This window comes from Enoplosus armatus, chromosome 19 (assembly GCF_043641665.1).
Source record: "Enoplosus armatus isolate fEnoArm2 chromosome 19, fEnoArm2.hap1, whole genome shotgun sequence".
In the NCBI taxonomy this organism is placed as follows: domain Eukaryota; kingdom Metazoa; phylum Chordata; class Actinopteri; order Centrarchiformes; family Enoplosidae; genus Enoplosus; species Enoplosus armatus.
In genome coordinates, this window is record NC_092198.1 from 7,699,994 (window position 1) to 7,719,394 (window position 19,401).

Below are 19,401 nucleotides of genomic sequence, written 5' to 3' on the forward strand. Positions count from 1 at the left end.
TCAGGGTCCAGGGAGCTGCAATATGTATGTATGTATGTGCACGATTGTGTGTGCACGCATGTGTGCATTCTTGGATGTTTGTTGTTTGTCTGTGGGGCATCTGTTGAGCAAAAATCTGCACTACAGTGATTGGCTGGAGTTCTTAGAGGTGAAGACAAACCTTTTTCATGGCCTCAAGTGTCCTGAAACTACGTTTAAAGGGTCACTTCACTCACATTTCTGACTTAGTGGTATCTTGCCATGCAGAAACAGTGTCCCCAATACTCAGGATGATCCACACTCCTCGCTGTGAACTGTTTTTTTGTGGAACTACTTTCTACCAAAGAAATAGTCCCAATGGAAACCTATTCAGAGTTTGTTCGGTGGATTTTTCCAGAGTAACTGGGACAGCGTCACTGGAAAGAGATGTTCCTGTTGAATTTTTTAAATGTAATGCTGTGAGCAGCACACATTCAATTTATTTTCCCCTCCAAGAGACAGATACCTTAAAACCTGGGCAAATAAAACCAAACCTATCTGCATGACTAGACACAACTGGAGGAAAGTGAGAAAATGTTTTCTCTCTCTTCCCTTGTAATTTGGATGAACGACCTATTCACCTTTTCAGTATTTAAATCTCATACATTATACATTGATGGAGGCAGGCACGCATGCACCCACAGTCCAAACAACCAAATCTGTACCATCGGCACATGCACTGATACAGCTCTAACCAGGTTCACTCTGTCTGCTGAATATTGGATGAGGCTGTAGCAGCCTTCCAGCCTTGCAGCAGGTACAGCAGGTCAAAGTGCCAGATGTGGCATGAGGGATGCTGAGGCTGATCCATGTTCCTGTAAATGCTGCTCGCTTTGGGTCCAAGCACGAACTGCAGCTAGCGGAACAGAATGAGTCAAGTTTTCTGGCAACAGCCGAGGCGATCGTTCACCCGTCTCCCCCTCTCCCTCGCCCTTTTCCTTCTCGGTAGCTCAGGCTGACAGTAGTCACTAGTCAAAAGGTCAAGCGGACGAAACCTTAATTTTGGCTGCAGCCCCTGCAGACATTCAGACCAGAGGTTATGTAATCTGGATTTACTGCCTCCATGTTACATTTATGAGCCGAGATAGATGTGTTTGCTCGAGATTTCACTGATAAGCCGCAGGAATATCAAAAACTCATACTCCAATTCTCCAGTGAATAGCTGCATCCAACTTTCTCTCTCCCACTCGTTTGCTCACTCTGTTTCTTTCTCCCTGCCTCAAATACCATCTCAGACTCCAGAAATAAAATCGGAAGAGGATCCGCTGAAGGGCACTCTTCACATAGAGCGATTAAGACATTTCTGGCACACTCTCCTGCATCCTGCTTTTCCAGTTTGAGAGGTGAAACAGAGTAATCTCACGCTGCATTGGCTCTAAAAAGACAAACCAGGCTGAATAATTACACAGAGCAGGACAATAATCAACAAAGTTCTGATGGGGGAAAAAAACAACGCAAAGCTTATAATTGTCTTTCCAAATTGTTGACAGCTTCCCCGTCACGATCGCCTTGCTTAATGGTTGGCGTTGAGGCTGCGCAGCCAGAGAGAAAGATGACAAATAAATTCAATTATTCCATGAAAAAGAGCTACTGTCAGTGTTGACGAGGAACAGTTGAGGAAATGTCGAGGCGATCAGCGAGACAGAGTGTTAATCGGGCCTGAGCCAGAAGCAGTAGGTGGCAGACTTCAGAGGAAAGTCATCTGATGATCTTTTATGCTCTCCTTACAAGGTGTGAATCTTGTTCTCCTTTCTTAGCGGTGGTAGCGCCTACGGCCACTCCAAGGAGCTGCTGGCTGGCGGAGGTGTGAATGAGTAGATGAATGTCACGCCTACAGGCTTCGGACCTCACAGAACAGCCGGGTTTTATTGTCTCCAAACTGTGGGTGCAAGCCAAGGTATTGTGCGGGCTGATCTGACGGAATCCAGCCATTTCAGAACACCACACAACCAGCACACAGTGTTTTATTTGGCTTGCCTTGTGCTGCAGGAATGTAAAATGGTTAATAACGTTTAATATCTACATTTCCAGAGTAATGTAGGGAGCTTTTTAAATCCTGCTGCAACACATGCCAGGGTTCTGATCTCAATTTAAAAAAAGAATCTTGTTCTAGGGAGCTTAAAACTGAGTAATCTAGTATAAGGAATGATCACAAAGATAAAACCTGTGAACCTGCTGCATACGCAAACTCTTATCTCAGTTGCCCCACCTGCTGCTGCTGCTACTGCTGCTACTGCTACTGCTGCTGCTGCTGCTGCGGCGTGTTACTGTACAGCAGTTCTTAACTTTTCCACCTTTAGCTACATGAACGCTTGATTACAGATGATGAAGTGGACAGAGAGAAACAGGCAGAGAAAGAGCGGAGCTACAGTTTAAGCATTCCCTTCTACAGCAAATGTATTTAAAGGTTTGATAATGTGTGTGTGTGTGTGTGTGTGTGTGTGTGTGTGTGTGTGTGTGTGTGTGTGTGTGTGTGTGTGTGTGTGTGTGTGTGAACAAGACAGAGAAACAGTGTGAGCCGAGCAGGACCCCTGTGTCTCCTAGTCATTACAGCTCATTTGTCTGAGTGCTATTCCACTTGGCTGAGTTGAGTTAACAGTTTGTCCTGGCGCTCTCCAGCCTCCTCTGAGCCGAGCACAGAGTCACATGTGGAGAGAGGGAAATGGGGAACATAATGTATGGGGGGGTGGGGGGTTTGTTGGGGCACTTGCACATACACAAACACACACACACACACACACACACACACACACACACACACACACACACACACACAGGACGTGTATAGAAAACCTTTCTTGCTCCTTAATAGCACACAAACGCACATATAGATGTAACAAATCAGAGTGCATCTTATGACTTGAGACAAAATGGTTTGTGAGTAAACTCTCAGCACCAGTGGCTGTTTAATCCCCCTGATCCCCTGGAAAGTCTAATGACAGCTAATCAGATGCACATCCTCACTCTAATTAACCAATTAGCCGCTAATGGATACACATACAGTACGCAAAACACCGTGGATTCATTATGAGACACTCATAGTTTTCACTTTACCCAAGACTCTTTTCTGGCCAAATGAGGAAGACAAGAGGCTGTTAACAAAATACATCAGCTACGTGCCCCCTGAAAAGTTCACTGCTGCAGCAGGAAACTGATGTATAGTAAGAAAGACATGAGGTGAAAATAAGGATCCCTGAAATTAGTGCACACATTATGTCAAAGAGATACAATAACGCCATCTGCTCATACACATTCACACAAAAACTGAAGCATACTGAGCTTCTCTTTATGTTTAAAATTGTGTTTATATTTGAAGATCACAGACAGCCAATTTCTATGCTGAATATCCTTTTTGGCTCCTTAATTAGCATCTAATAAAATGAATGGGCAGAGAATCCACTCAATAAAACGCTCCAGAATGCTAAATAGGTGCAAAGTGAGACAGAGGAGTGTCTCATTTTCAGTCAGCGAGGCAACTGGAATATAAACTTTATGCCATGCTGGTTATTCAGGCTTTTATGGCTCTCGTCTTGTCGTAATTCTGAGAGAAAAAGAGCTTTGTCCAAATGTTGTCCAGCATTGTTATACATATATTTGCGTTTCAGACCAGTTCCATTGACTCGGCACGGGAGCACACAGAGTCAAACAATGTCAGGACCTGTCAAAGTGACTGATATGAAAATGTACCATCAATAAAAACTGGATTATTAAGTAAAGAAATATATTACAACAATGCAGAACAGCAGGACTCTATATAAAGAAAAAACCTTGGAAAACAAGACAATTAAAGGGTGTGTGGAAACCATCTGGCTGGTTCTATTCAGCTGCAATAGAAATAACTTTTTCAGAGCTCACAGCTAATGGAGCAAGTACTCATTAAGATGTCGGCCTTCTTTGTTAAACTCAAAAAGGTTTGTGCTGTTCCATCTTATGAACACATTGCAGAGTGTATCTTCATAGGCCATTAATATCCATATTAATGGTTTTCTTATCCATGACATGATATATGAGCTTAATTTGTCAAAAACATGAAACTGGTAAATAAGGTATATAAAAGACTGCAAGCACATTTTACATTACTATCAACATTTTGCCAGGTTTTTACCATTATTTTGTACATTTTAAAGCTGATTTAATCAATATTGCTATAATAGTGATGGCTAAAACAACGACTTACTAAATTCATTCCTCCTGCTCTCTCATCAGTGCATTAGTTAGTTGGACAGAAACACTCAAATGAGTGCTTTACTTTACTGTATTAGCTGGATGTTTAAATTGGCTGTTGCTGACAGGTTCGCCATAACAATATGTCAACGTTGTCTTTACAGCTTGTTGAGCTGCCTATTTTAGCTTATCACAGATATATTGGTGTTGCTATACATGTTGGATGATAAGTAACAAGAAATTACAGCCCAGAAATACCAGCAATATCATGATTATTAATTCATTAAGAGTGAAGTTAGAGTGTAGTAAGAGTGTCCACCATAGAGAACTGACTGAATTTTTAAAAGCTGCACAGTTTGAGCTCAACTCCTTATTCCTTCTTTATCCTTTAAAGGAATTGTTAGATATTAAATAAAAATAAGCATATTTCCCAACATGTTGAACTACTGACTATAATCCAGTATTGGTTGGTCTCTACTAATGAACGGTAAGGGAACACCTGCAGTGCACCTCTACCATCGGACTCACAGATTTAACAGGTGAAAGGATGTTAATTAAAAATCTGTCTCACAAGAGTAAATTAAAATTCTAGGCTGAAATGAATGTAATTCAACTCACATTTATCTCTAGGAAAAAGGCAGAATGTGTGAGGCACTCAGACATGTGTCCATGCACACACACACACACACACACACACACACACACACACACACTGTATGAACACAAACACACCCACTATAATACACCCACATATGCATGGGACTCACAAGTTCACAGATTGACTGCGCTCAGCAAGAAGTGCTTCACGGATGGCAGTTTTCCTTTCTTTTTTCCGCTTGACAGACTTATCAACCGAGCTCAGGTGGTGCCCCATCTGCTTGCGCACATTTAAAATACACACACAAACACACACACACACACACACACACACACACACACACACCCACGCACACACTCACTTATTGCTTACACAAGTAGACACATGCTCAAGGAATAAACTCAATCAAATGTCTGCCCTTCAAATTTCATTTCTGATCCCCCTGGCTCCTCCTCTCCCTCCCTCTCTCTGACCACGTCCCGACCTCTCCTCCTGCTCTCAAACGTCTCTTCACTTTCTTGTCCTCGGCGTGCCAACCACAATCCCCAACAACCTCAAACTCTCCTTCCAGTCTTTTCTTCATCTTCCTCGCTGTCCTGCATGCACCAAGTCCCCAAGTCTACCCTGCAATCCCAGTGACCATGCACCCTGCTGTGCCGAGCCCACTCTGTCCAATGCAGCAGATGGCTGAGCAACGCATGCATGCACACAAACAATCATGACCACTGACACTCACACACACGCTCAGGCACAAAAAAAAACTCTCAGGCCTACAAGAATATACACACAGCTACACAAAATGTCAAGGTACATTGGGATTTATCTGTACGGTAAGTAGCGCATCAGAACTTTACTTGACTTTCTGAAAGCAATATACAAACACACTGATAAAATGCTCAGCCCACAAAGTCAGTCCTAATAAGAACTTCAGCTTTAGAGGAGTTCAAAACTTGATCGGGAGAACTTCCATATATTTCTCATTCACCGAGCCATCGGGGTATAATGCATCATAAATGTATTCATCCCTGCAGCATTTATGCATTTATATAATTCTGTTGTACAGAGCTACGAGCTGCTGTGAATCAATACACACTTCAGCCTGCATAATGGGGCTGTAGGACGCATAAGATATGCACATACCAAACACTATAAAATGGGCCTCGACAGAAAATGCTTCAAGAAACTGCTGAGAACAAAAGAGAAACTACTGGATCGAGGATGAGTAATGGGATGATGCTGAGTGCATATAATGCGACAAATGTCTTTTCTCAAGAGGCAAATGATTCTTTATAAAGCCTTATGCAACTGCATTGCAGGCAATTAGAGATGCAAAAATATTAACCTAACGCAATCCCCCCAATGTTTGTTTACTGGCAAATAAACACACTGGCTGGACAACAGTGTTGGCTAGTAAACTGATCTCTCCATAAAGTGCCATTTGTTAGGCAATTATCTTTATCCTACCAAGCAGAAAATAATTTGTGCCGAACGGTAAGGTGTGCTGGTGCGAATCTCATAATACCATGCAGACACTATAATTAGGCAGCTCTTTACAGGGGGAAAGAGTGGGGTCCTGGCCGACCTGAGGGAAAAATCTAACGGCCAAAAGCAATTTGCAGGCGCCTTCCAATTTCCATGAATGATTCTTTGATTTTAACGATGTAAACAAACATGGTCTTCAATGGCTTGGACATTGGCGGCGGTCGGACAGTGAATGGTTGGCTGGTCGCTTAGAAAGCAAGGACAGACCTGACTGTGCCTAGCTGGTGTTAAAAAGTTGTTTATGTGCTGGTTTTGCTGTAAAAGAGCCTGAGTTCAGTAGCCCGCAAAAACCCTGGGAAGCCGTTATGGTTGGCCACTTTCAACTTTTCATGGTTACCTCAATCAGGCTTGGCTCCAGTACTCATTTGTTTGATTGTGGAAAGAAAAACCTGTGCTGACATCTGGAAATATGACCTGTTGCCCACGTGTACTTGCAAGTATTTACAGTAGTTGTGTGGAAAACATTATGGAGCTCTAAATCACTGCTTTCCAGTTGTGGGTAAAATCAATACAGTGCAGTGCAGGTCTCCTTGTGGAGACCCTGACCTCGCATCTCATCTTTTTGCAGTAAAATATGACGGATATAGTGTATGTGTGTGTGTATGTGTGCGTCTGTGTGTGTGTGTGTGTGTGCGTGTGTGTGCGTGTGTGTGCGTGTGTGTGCGTGTGTGTGCGTGTGCATAGATCCAGGCAAGGTGTGCTGGGTCAGTTACACTGGTGGGTGTGTTTATGCGTGTGAGTTTGTGCGTACCGGCAGAGAGCCTCGGCCGAGTCCTGGGCGTCTGCATCTCTTGCCGGGCGTGGGGCAGCATGTGATAGCGCTTGGACTCGTTGACCAGGTCGCGACACGCCTCTGACGATTTGATCAGCTCCTCGTTGTCCACCACGTTCAGCAGGTAGGACGGGTGGATGAAGGGAAGACGCACCACCGCCAGCAGCTCTGACAAATTCTGAGAAGACAGACGAAGGAAAAAAGAGAGAAAGAAGAGTTAGAAGTTGAATGCTGCAATCCGGAGAGTGATGCTTAAATAACATAACAGAGGCTAAAATAAAGAAACAAAAGCAAACACTAATAAAACAATGTTTGCCGACAGTGAGACTGCCAGGGATGATCAAAGAGGCTTTATATGAACGACATTAAACAAATAGCACACTGAAACACACAGTGGATCACAGTCAGTATGTCCACATCTTTCACAAAGAACAGTGGGATTAACTCCAAACCTCATTATAAATGTTTTTTTTTGGCGGTACAAATAACTTCTTGAACAATATCATGAAAGAAGATTTCAGAAGAAGGAGAAGCAGCATTCATGTTTGATAAAAGCCTAGGCTGTTAGAGTGAGGAAACCTGGTGGTAGTGAGTCCATTAGATCAGTTACTGTCAGTGTCAGGCCCTCAAAGCCTCAGTTTAACACTCTGCACATGTCTGTTTTCTATTTCTATACTTATGCAGGACAAAATGCCCAGGCAAGCACGAAAAGACAAGAAATAAATCTCTCTCTTTTTCAAGTTTGCACAGTGACAGGCGTATTCACTCTTGCACATTTCCAAACACAACTAAAAAAACAACCCTAGAGACTTCCAATTCAGTCATTAAAAGTTGTTCATCAATGAACAAGAAGCCACAAATAACATTTTGCAAACTTTTCAGTAAGATCCGCTCACCATCTCACTTTCATATGTGCATTTGGTTACGCTGTGAGAGCCAAAAACGAGGCAGCAGGGGGTATCTTACCGCGTCCACCTTCTGCTTCAGATTTTTTCCGTCTCCAAATGAAATCTTTCAACAGACCGCTAATGTTCTTCTGCTGCTAAATTAAGACACCAGTTCTGGTTAATCACAACCCATTCAAGCCAAGAGACGATCCAAAGCAAGACGCTACAGTGCCATCAGCTAAAGTTTTTAGGGTCGAACAAAAAAATGTGTGCTTTTACACAATTACGGCTTATAATTGGCTCCTTTTCCTTTAAAGGGTCTTTAGAGGTGAGGACTCGAGCGTGGTGATGAAGCTTTTAAGAGATTAAAGGTTGTGGAGTGAACCCGAAACAATGAAAATCCTCAACTATGGCAAAGCAAATATTTGTTTTTGTGTGCATGTTTGTTCTGTTGCTGGGTGTGCATACATTTATGTGTGCTTATACTGTATAGGTGTTCAGACACAGAGGCAGGACAGACTGTTGCCATGGCAACCTTGTCTATAGCTCTGGCTGCCGAATGCTTTTTTTTCTTTCCCCAGTGTGTGTGTATAAGTGCATGTGTCTGTACCCCCATGGGAGTCTCATCTATGTCGACAGTAAAAGCTGTAAACAAGCTAGGACGGAGCGACAGAGAGCTGGGTGGAGATTGACCCCATTGACCTTTCAGCTCAGAGCGACGTGGCCGAGGCCCGCGCAGGGAGAGCGACAAAACAACAGACTCAGAGAAACATCATTCAGGGGAGAACAAATAATAAGCTGACCCTCAGCCTAAGCATCTCCCTCTCCCACCTGAGGCCTTTTTTTACTCTGGCATGTGTCCCATTTGTTTTCTACCGATGTCCTGGGACCAGAAAGGAGGAAATACGACAGCAGAGGAAGGGACAATGTGGAAGGACGAGAAGGATGGGATAGGATAAGAGAGGGAAAACAAGTGAGGGTTTAGGAGGGGGAAAGGAGGAAGAAGAGCAGGACAAGAAAAAGGGAAAAAACAAGATGAGCGAACTGAAGTGAACTGAAAAGGAGTAGATGGGAGAGAGGATGTGACGGTTCCATGGCAGTCAGAGAAATCTACTGATGACATTTCCTCTCTGTGAGCACGCTCAGAGCGAAACACCGTCCTGCAGATGGGACTGTCTTGTTTCCCTCCTCTACCAACGTACGCAGCTTACCCAACAGTTTATCAAACAAACAGCTCAATACCCACATAAATACTGGCGGCCTCTCCCAGTGCCTCAGCTCAAACACAGCAAGAAGGTAGAGTCAAAGAAAGCTACTTAGCATACCGAGATATTCTTCAGGGAAGAATCGCTAGCTCGGGAGAAGCTACTACTTCCAATTAAAGTGCCCCCATAGTGGGAGATTTGCCCCAGTAGTTACTGAGTCATGTCACACTCAAATGGAGGTGACTTAAGCTTCAGGCTTACTGCTCTGCTTTTCTATTACAAGCTACTTTTCTCCAGGTCTGCCACAACCTCTCCTACTTTAATGTTATGACACTGTATCATTAACGCCAGTAATTGGACGTGGACAAATTTTAAAAACAAATATTTGATAGTAAATTCTTTTTAGATAAATATCCGTTTTAATTAGTACAAACTGAGGAGGAGTAAACTCCATTTTGTTGTATTCAAAGTCAGTTTTGGCTCCTGAGATCATAAACGTGCATCTGCGGGTCGTGAAATAGGTCCACAACTGACCGCTCTGACCCTCACAGCTAAATTAAAGCTGTATATGGGTCAGTTTCAGCCAGGTGGTGCCCTCAGTGGCAGAGCAGAAATAAATGTACCAAAATGTCTGGGGTGCATGTGAAATCTTGTTCCTATTTGGAACAGCAGGTGGACATGCTTGCATTTTGTCTTTGGTCTTCTCTGGTGTGGAGTTTTCATCCAAACATTCTGGTCTCCTCTACAGTCCAAAAACATGCAGCTCAGGTGGGCTGCAGACTCTGCCCATAACTGTGAATGCATCTGTGAGTATAACTATGCAATACAGTCACGACTTGTGGCAGGTGTGTGCCTGCCTCTCATGCAACGCATACTGGGATAGATATCAATGACCTTGAATAGGAATAAGCGAGTACAGAAAATCAGTTATCCGAGTGCTCTTTCTGCTTACAGAATTCGTAGAGCCGATGAATTCGGAGCACAAGCAGTCAGCAGGTCGAGAGTTCAAGGCATGATGGACAGATTAAGCCACGTTTGAGCTCCGTGCACATGTGTTCTCATTAGCAGTATTGTCTTGGCACACTGTAAACCACACCCACATCAGTACTCAGGCACACATACACACGCAATATACGGGCCAAGTTTTCTTTACTGAAGTGAAGAAAAACAAGCATCCTACTGTACCATCTGCAAATCTTAGCCCCACAGAAAACCCACATCTGTTGTAGCCTCTTTTCACTTGCCAAAAAAATCTTTAAAATGGCAGTAAAACTCCCTCAAAGAGACAGCGTCTGGTCTCTGCAAGAAGGTAAGGACTGTTACCACATAAATATCCACCCAAAAACACACCCACGTATACACATACAGTGCACACACGGAGAGAGGCAGATGGATACACTTCAGTATGGTCTGTAGGATGATTGTACTGTATTATAATCATGTGTTGTTTGTGGTCATAGTTGTTAATCTGGTTGGTGCATTCAGTCCAAAAGCTGATTTGATAGTAAATCTTGTTGAAGAGATAATGAAAATAAGTCACTGAGGCTGACCTCTGATAACAGTACAATTGAATCCATGTTTGTTTATTTAATCAGAGTGGGATATCCCCTCAGTGTGTGTGTGTGTGTGTGTGTGTGTGTGTGTGTGGTGGGATAATGCCTGGCTGTTTGTCTCTACTTTAATTCAGCCTCCATCTCTCCCTCTGTCCCTCTATTTCTAAAAAAAAAGGAAAAAAAAAGGAAAAAGAAAGGATTACTAACTACCAATCTCTAGTTCTAACTAACTCACTATCTCTCCCACTTCTCTCTCTCTCTCTCTGCACCTCCATTCCCGCTCCTCGCTCTTCCTCCCACACACGCATATTTCGGCATGGAAATGAGGGAGAGTTGCACAGTTGCTGCTAATATTCAAATCCAAAGTGTCAGACCCCACGAAAAAAAAAAAAAAGGAGCCCCGCTTCGTGCCAGCCACTGAAACTACTCAAGCAGGAGTTATTGCAGACGTTGTTAACTCACGGTTCTTGTTTATCTTTTGAAACAAAGTGTTTTTTAAAGACACAAAGTAGACAGTTTTGTTTTCACCTTCATGCTCTTCTTCATACTTATTTTCTTGTATCTTTAGTTGCGCTGCAGACTGTTATGCTGTATCTTGTGGTCACTGACTCACACATGGACGCTGTATGTATGCCAGTTTGATCAGCGGTGGTAGCACCTGGTCTTATGCTTTTATACAAATCTAATTCAAATGTAGTTCATGTATGCTGTGGGACTGGGCAGTTCCCTGTAGTGTAAAAAGGCAAAGGCCCTGTTTGTATGTGACGGGTTTGTTAGCTCTGCTAGCAATCTCTACAACTATTGGAAAGGCTGCCATAAAGGTTTGTACAGACATTCATGCTGCCCAGAAGATGAATCCTACTGACTTTATTGATCCCCTGACTTTTACTCTGGCGCCACCATAAAGTTCACATTAGTGGCTTTCCAGTGAAATGTCTCAACAACTACTAGATTACCATGAAATTTGTCAAAAAGATTAATGTTCCCCTCAGGATAAAATTGAATCACTCTGGTGATCCCCTCCCCCCTGACTTTAAATCTGGTACATCATCAGGTCAAAATTTCACTATGTCCAGTAATTTGGTTTATGGCAAAATCCCTGCAAAACTAATAACACTGCCATCATCCTCAGCTGTACTTTGAGTTTAGTGCTAATTAGCAACGTTAGCAAGTGTACAGGCTAAATTAAAATGGTGAACATGGTTAACATTGCACCTGCCAAACATCAGCATGTTTGTATTGTCATTGTGAGCATAGCATGTAGGCTCTTCCCATCTAAAACCTTTACAGGAAGTGTATGTGACAACGCAGATCTGATGTTTTGAAAGAGGGAGTAATTCATGATTTTGGGTTGAACTTTCACTGAAAGAGGCATATCCTTCTTAACAAATGACCAACACAGCTGCACCACGACAATCCTTTCCTCCAATCCCTTTGTTGATATTAAGATAAAAATCTACAATCAGCTCTAAATGGTTTAGTCCTTTTTCTTTTACCCATCTTCTCCACCTGTCTAAACCTTCCTTTTTCAAAACCTGTCAAAATTCTTTTCACACATCATGTTTGTGGATGAAATCTCCTCTTTTTGTGGCAGATACACTCATGGGATTACATTAATATTTCCAATGTGTACCTTCCTGGTGAACTGAGGCTTAATTCTTTGGAGTGGATAATTAAATTACTGTGTTCTTATGCTTTAGTATACCTGGATATGTCAAGATTTTTTATTTCTGAAATTAAGTTGACGGCTGGTTTTTCAGTATCTCACAAGCTAATCCAACCGATAAACAAAGGATTTGATATTCAAACATACTGTAACCTTCCTTGTGTTAACAGGTAAACATTGATGAAAGCAACGGTATGCAGGTTTTCACCATCCTCTCTGGAAGCATGGTGAGTGAAGACTGCATGCACTGGATGCGTGCCATATGAACTGTGTGCTAAAAGTGTTAGATCTTTATTTGTCTATATGTGTGCTTGTGTGTGACACGAAGCACGACACTCAGGCCAATGTGTGACGAGCTTGCACTCAGCAGATGAGAGCAGGCGGCGTCTTTCCGACTCCATTTCCCTCCATCCCCAACAACCTCTCAAGCAATCACTCTCTCATGCTCAGGCACGCAGAGTGAATGTGAGCGCTGTCCCTCCAGACAGATGGTGTGACCTGTCATTTCCATCTTCTCGCCCGCTCATGCAAACAGCCCTTGTATTTTATACAGAGATGGCATCTAATGGATGCAAATCATAATAGCTACTGTGCCAACTTAAAGATACAGAGCCTACTTTGCATTTAAAGAAAACATGGCGTGATCTTTTCACATTCCTAATAAGGAGTTCAGAGTTTTTTAAACACATGGAACATATGGAGAGTATCCACAGGAGTCTGAGAACATATGGAGACGCTACTTTTAGCTTGTCCGCCCACACACACTTTCTTTTTTTCCCTCTTCCATTTTCCTCGGACAAGGATCATTTATGAGGAGTCCATATGCTTATCCACTTGTATTCTGATGTGCAACCCAGATAACGCCTTGTGACTTCACCTCTCTAATGGTCTCTATCTTGCACACACCGACCCAGTACACAAACACACCAGGTCAACATGCTCAGCGCCAACGCCACGCATCCCCATCAGAATGCATCTACACACACACACACACACATTCAGGCAGGACAAAGGATGTGAATAGGTTGAGCCTGGTGAAAGGCAGGGATAATGTGTCTAACAGGGAGCCTCTCAGATCTGTCAGAGGCAGCAGAGAAGCAGCCGGGAAGCCACCATCCGCTAACACAGATGACAAATGTCCACTGAGCATTTCCCATTCCACTACTGTCAGCGAGGACTAACGCCTCTTACTGTATGTGTGTGTGTGTGAAATGATTCAGTGCCACAGCGGCGTCAAATAAATGACACATGAACGGTCATATCTATTTGCTTTGCTCTGAGCAGATAGGAGTATGTGTCTGCTTTAGTGTGAAAAATGGACAACCCGATGCTTAAAACGCAGCTCTGTATGAAAAGAAATACAGAAAAAAAACCCCACCACACTCACTGACTCACAAGTGTGTGTTCGATAGAGCGCATGCTCATGTTTAGCCTCACAGCGCTAACAAACCCACTCAGCTGAAATGACCACAGCTCAGTGTCCTTTTGAGTGTGTGCAGGTTTATGTGTGAAAACACACGTGTCTGCTTTTTTTCTTCTGGTAACACATAATGGATGAGTAAAATATGCTCTTGCAAATGGCACTTCATTTGGGTTCAAGAGATGCTTTGCTGAGCGTGTTTGTGTGTTTTTGTGACTGCACGACTGTGTGTGCAGCCGAAAGGATGGATGGGGGGGATGGAGAGATATGTAGCGGACGACAGACGCTGTCTGCTGCCCTGAGCAACTACTGACAGGTGCAATGTGTTTTCCTCTGAGGCCTATTTCAGCATGACTTCATTCAAAAAAAAATGTTTTCTTCCGCTCATTTAATTCAAAACATATTTGTATGAACGGCTGCTTGCTGTAGATTAACATAAAACTTTCTGGCTTGTTTCTCAACTCATTGAATTATCTTTGATATCTTGCAACTTCTGTATTTCCCCCTCCATGATATGGAGCGGTACTTTTTTTTTTAATTATTCCCCATGAATATTGGGAAAACAGAAGATTTCTTCTTTTGTACAGCGTAATTTGTTTACTCTTTGTGTGTTGTATCGCTCATGCAACTCTTGTGTGTTTATAAGAGCGCCCAGTGGAGACGCCTTCGACTTGCTCTGGATATGCAGTTGCCGTGGTTGAGTGACTTGCGCTTCAACTGGCTGCACACATCAGGACTGAGCGCGCTCTGGGACGACAAAGGACACAGATGAGAATGGAGGTCCGGAGTTCAGTGGCTTGCATCAGATCCCGTCCACTCTCTAATACGCAAGTCACACTAGGGCCGATATACAAGTGATTTCCAGTCTTGTGTAAACGCTTAAGCACCGGACTGGGGATATGAACAGTGACATCCTGTGCATTTTGTGTGAATCCCTATGTGTGTGTGTGTGTACATGCAGGAATGTGTTCATGTGAGTTGGAGAGAAAGAGTAAAAGAGGAGAGCAGGCAGAGAGGCAGAAGAAGAAGCAAAGATTGCGCGCTGCATCAATCTCCATTGCCTGGCTACATCTCCTCAAGTGTGCGCATTTGTCACAGATCATGCTGGCGACGGCCTACACGTTCATTTCGGTTCACTCTACAACAGTTTCAGTTCCCTCTTCAAAGGTGATTGCTGTGACATAAGGCTCCTCATCTCAAAAAACACAATTAACCTTTTCTCAAGAGGTGCCTGGTGATGAAAAGTTTCTGTTTTAAATATGGAGCTTAAAAAGAGAATCACTAAATTAAAAGTGATGCTCGTGGTGATAGGGTCATTTGTAGTTTTGAAGGTAAATGAATCGTAAAACAGTGAAAGAAACTCAGTTTATATCCCTACACAGCCTCAAAGCATTTTTGTCCTTTGATAATTTTATACTCTCACTACACAATGATGGCATCATTTGTTCTGGGAAAATTATTATTATTTTTTTCTTCTTAATGAGTGCTGGAGGCCAAAAAAAATCACATTACCAGAGTCAATTGTATAAAATCCCCAAAATAATAACTAGTAACTTATAAGCATATGAAGTAATACCTTTAACTATATTAATTTGGCTTGGGAACCGCAAATGTCAGGGCAGGCCATTGTTATTTCTGATGAGCGGACAGCAGGTCCTTGCTAATGGCAAGGCTGGCCTTTTTTATCATGAAAATACACCATTAACTGTCCTTTTTAGTTGTTACATTAGTTGGCCACTTTCCAAAGAGCCAATTAATCAGCCTCTTTTGTCAGGTTGAGTCACCTGGCAAGATAGGATCCTTTATAAAATATATTGAAGTGAGGCGTAATGGAGGTCCTATTCAGGGATTTGGCAGAGCCTGGCCTGTTATAATTGGAGCCATGTGTCCGTGGTCGTCCCACAAAAGACTGCTGGGTGAAAGGAAGGACAGGTCTCTCTCTGTCAGCACCTTCACAGAGAAAACACGACGCAGGACACCCTTTTTTCCAGCCTCTTGTTTATGTAACTTATGGAAGCAGTGTCTTGCAGGCTTATTGGAGAGGCGGTTCTCAGATGTACTGTTTTACGATCATTTAAGGAGCCTCCATGTTCAGAGGCAGGAGTACGTTAAGGTGTGCATCATTTCTTCTAGAGCTGCAGCTAATGACTATTTTCATGATTAATTCTGTTGATTAGCTTTCTGATTAATTGGTTAGCCACAAAATTGTGAAGATTGTGAAAAATGCCCCACGCCATTTACCAGAGTAGAAAGTAATGTCTTAAAACAGTTTGTTTTTTGTGCGACCAACAGGTCAAAACCCAAACACATTCAATTCACATGACACAAAACGAAGCTGCAAATCCTCACAAAGAAAAAGTCTGAAACTACTGTTTGGTATGTTTGCTCAATAAATCTTCCTATTTGCTTTCTTGCTGAGAGTAACATGTAAAGACCAATACCACTCTCATATCTGTCCATTAAATATGAAGCTACAACTAGGAGACGGTTAGCTTAACCTTGCATAAAGACTGGAAACAGAAGGACACAGCCAGGCTAAAGGTAAAAAAAAAAAACATTCACCTCAGAGACAGATATGACAGTGGTATCCACCGTTTCATCTCACTCTCTGCAAGATAGCAAATAAGAGTAACTATTCCTTGAAAGATTATTCATCATGAGAATTGTTGTAGACTCTTTTTTTTGTCTAAGTACTTGTTTGAGCAATAAAATCTTCCAAATGCTCCTCTGTTGTAAGGGTGTTTCATTTTCTTTTGAAATCTGTAACTCTCCTTTTCTCTAAAATACACAAACACACATATATATATAGAGGCTTGCAGGGTGACACACCTTCAATGATACTCAATCAAAGAAAACTGAAACAGCTACCTCCTTTCATTCAGTGGCTTTGTGTCTCATGGCAAACCATTATTAACGCTCAAATGCTCTCCCTCTTTCTCTAAGCGATGTCCAGGCCCCGTTTCCTGGTGGCATCGGATGTTAGTGACAGCATAGCGGAGAGAGAAAATTGCATATTATTTACCCAGCGCCTTCAATATGCCACTTTTCCACTCTATAGCCTGCAGCTTACAACCCACAGCACATGCACAGACACACTGGCGTACAAAGACACATGTGCGCACTCAGATGAATGCAAACGCACACAAACTTAGCTCAAGGCTTAAAGCTTTTCCTCCACCCCCCTTTCCTTGAGTTTTTTCAGCAGCGCTGTGACATTCTGCACTGACATGTCATTAAAAAGTGTCACAGGTTCTGGGGGAGTGATTTCCGCCGCTCTCTGCCTCCAAACGGGCAGAAGGGACGGAGGCGAGGGAGGGTGGGAATGATGAGCTGGTGCTGGACCATGCGTGTAAACTCAGCCCTCAGGGTCACGTAACCTTCTGCGGTGGCATGATGGAGGCAGCCTCTGCTCTCTCTGCTCCTCTCCTGTCCTCTCCGCAGGCACCAGGGCTCACTAGTTGTTTTTTTCGGTCACACATGGGAAGGAGATTGGAGCTTGACCGAGAGCTCAATCACATCTCCGCCGCCTGGATGTCATGGCTGTGCGCACAGGCACAAACCGTTGGATATCAGATTTGAACACAGGGGCTCCTTTTCCATTCCCCTTTCTTCATTTCTCACCATCTTTTTCTCTTTTCTCAATCATTTCTCGTTTTCTGTCTTGCTCTGCTTCTTTCTTTCTCTCGCTCCAGCTCTCCTCCCGCCCCTCCTTCTTTTCTCACTCTCTCTCTCTCTCTCTTCGGAGACGGGGTGACCCGGGTGTCTCGTCTCTGGAACCAGAGCGGCGGGTTGTTCAGACAACCGGGAAAATGTTCCATTTCTTTTTTTTTTTTCTACTTCATCTGAGTAACTCACCTCTGCACCTCTCCATTAGAGTGTGAGATTGCAGGAGTCCGCCCAGACTGAGCTGGCTGAAGGTTTTCGATGCAGATGACAGGGACCGTATGTCCTCCTAAAAACTGTGCATCCGCCTTGTTGTGGAAGACCACTGAGTCAAATGCCCTCTCAGTCATTTTTAGTGGATTTATCAGTGGGGTTGTTTCATATCCATGGCATAAAAACTTCTTCCACACTATTTTTCATTTCAATCTTAGCACCTATGCAAACAACTAACGAGCATCACCATCTGCTTTCAGCGGTTTGTCCCGATGCTTTGTGATTGCACTCAATACTCTAAAATCCTCCATTACAAAGCATTCCAGTAGGCCTGATGGATTTTACCGTAATCTCAGAGCGCCACATATCAAAAGATAAATGCTAAATGTTTAATCCAAAAGGTGAAAAATTCAAATATTGACGTATGTGCCTCATAAAAGTGGGGGCCAATAAAGTAACATTGATTACGGAGGTCTGCAGAGAATCCGATTCAGCTGATGTAAGGCAGTTCCCCCTCGTGCTGGTTGATGAGAAGACATTACTCTGAGTGAATGACTCTTCCACTGATGGACTGGTGTAATTTATCCGATAATAATCTCACCTCCATTTTTAAACAGCTATAAAATACTTTAAAATCATCAGCTTTAAATTCATGGTTTTGTGACTGAATCCATAAAAATCTCATGACCTGAGGTTCTTACCTGCTGGATGGATATCTGTCTGCAGTGCAGTCCATTTACCTTTTCAAGAATGTGGGCCGACGCTCTGACCTTGAGGCTTATTGATTCCACGTTTGTTAAAATTTGACCTGCTGTACCTCGCTGTCAATAACTCTCTTGGAGATGTAACCTTGGATTATGATTAACACTTTTGAGGAATAAATCAAACACCTGTTAGGCATAGAGAAAAAGGACTGCGGCTGACGGTGTTTTTGTTGGTTCTTTCATGCGGTACAGTGTCTCACAAACAAATGAAGTGTAACTAAGAATAGAGAACATTGCGAGGGCAAAGCCCTCCTGGGATTATGAACAACTGCTGTGTTAGCCTGCATCTGAAGCACAAAGTTGATGAAGACTACCAAGAGAGAACGAGGAGTCACTTGTCTGGCTGTTTATGCTGTGTACCTCTCGGAGCAGACAGGGATAGTCGATAGAACAACCTCGCTAATGCGGCTCTGCAGACATACAGTATAGGTACTGTCAGTGGTAACGAGGGTTTTATATCGCTTTTTTGTCTCATGATACACATACATGTGTGCTCATTTTGGTAAAGTACACTGTAGCTTCAAAGCAGAGCAGACACACACTTCTCAAACACACTCATCAGCTCTCTCTTTTTTTTTATTACCTGCACTCTGGAGCTGGGGTCTTGTTTGATCCATTTGATGACTGTCTCGTAGACCAGCTCCTCCGCCTTGGTGTTGAGACTGTCATTGGACAGATAGGCCACCAGATCCTCCTTGGACACACTCAAAATCTCTTCCTGTCCGGCCACCTGAAGAGTTAGGAAATACTCAAACTCCTTACAGGACACATACATGGTATATGCAAGCATGACCAACATTTCATTTAGCAGCATTATTTCTAGGGACATTGCAAACTAAATATGCAGTGATTATTTTGTAATTGTATTAAGTGCTTTAATTTAAAATCTTTTTAGCCCAAGCATAATATATTTACTTTGGTTTCAGCACGTACAGT

The 19,401-nt window shown here is 43.0% G+C and overlaps 1 protein-coding gene across 2 annotated transcripts in view; it reads right to left on the bottom strand.

Annotated features, from left to right (window-relative positions):
- Positions 1 to 19,401, bottom strand: part of LOC139302189 (kelch-like protein 29) — a 125,135-nt gene that overhangs the window by 38,034 nt on the left and 67,700 nt on the right. For both annotated transcript variants that reach the window (XM_070925804.1, XM_070925805.1), the window contains 2 exons: positions 19,049 to 19,195; positions 7,074 to 7,272 (listed from right to left, as the gene is read on the bottom strand). In XM_070925804.1, coding sequence (XP_070781905.1) covers positions 7,074 to 7,272; positions 19,049 to 19,195 — 346 coding nt within the window. The remainder of the gene's footprint in view (positions 1 to 7,073; positions 7,273 to 19,048; positions 19,196 to 19,401) is intronic.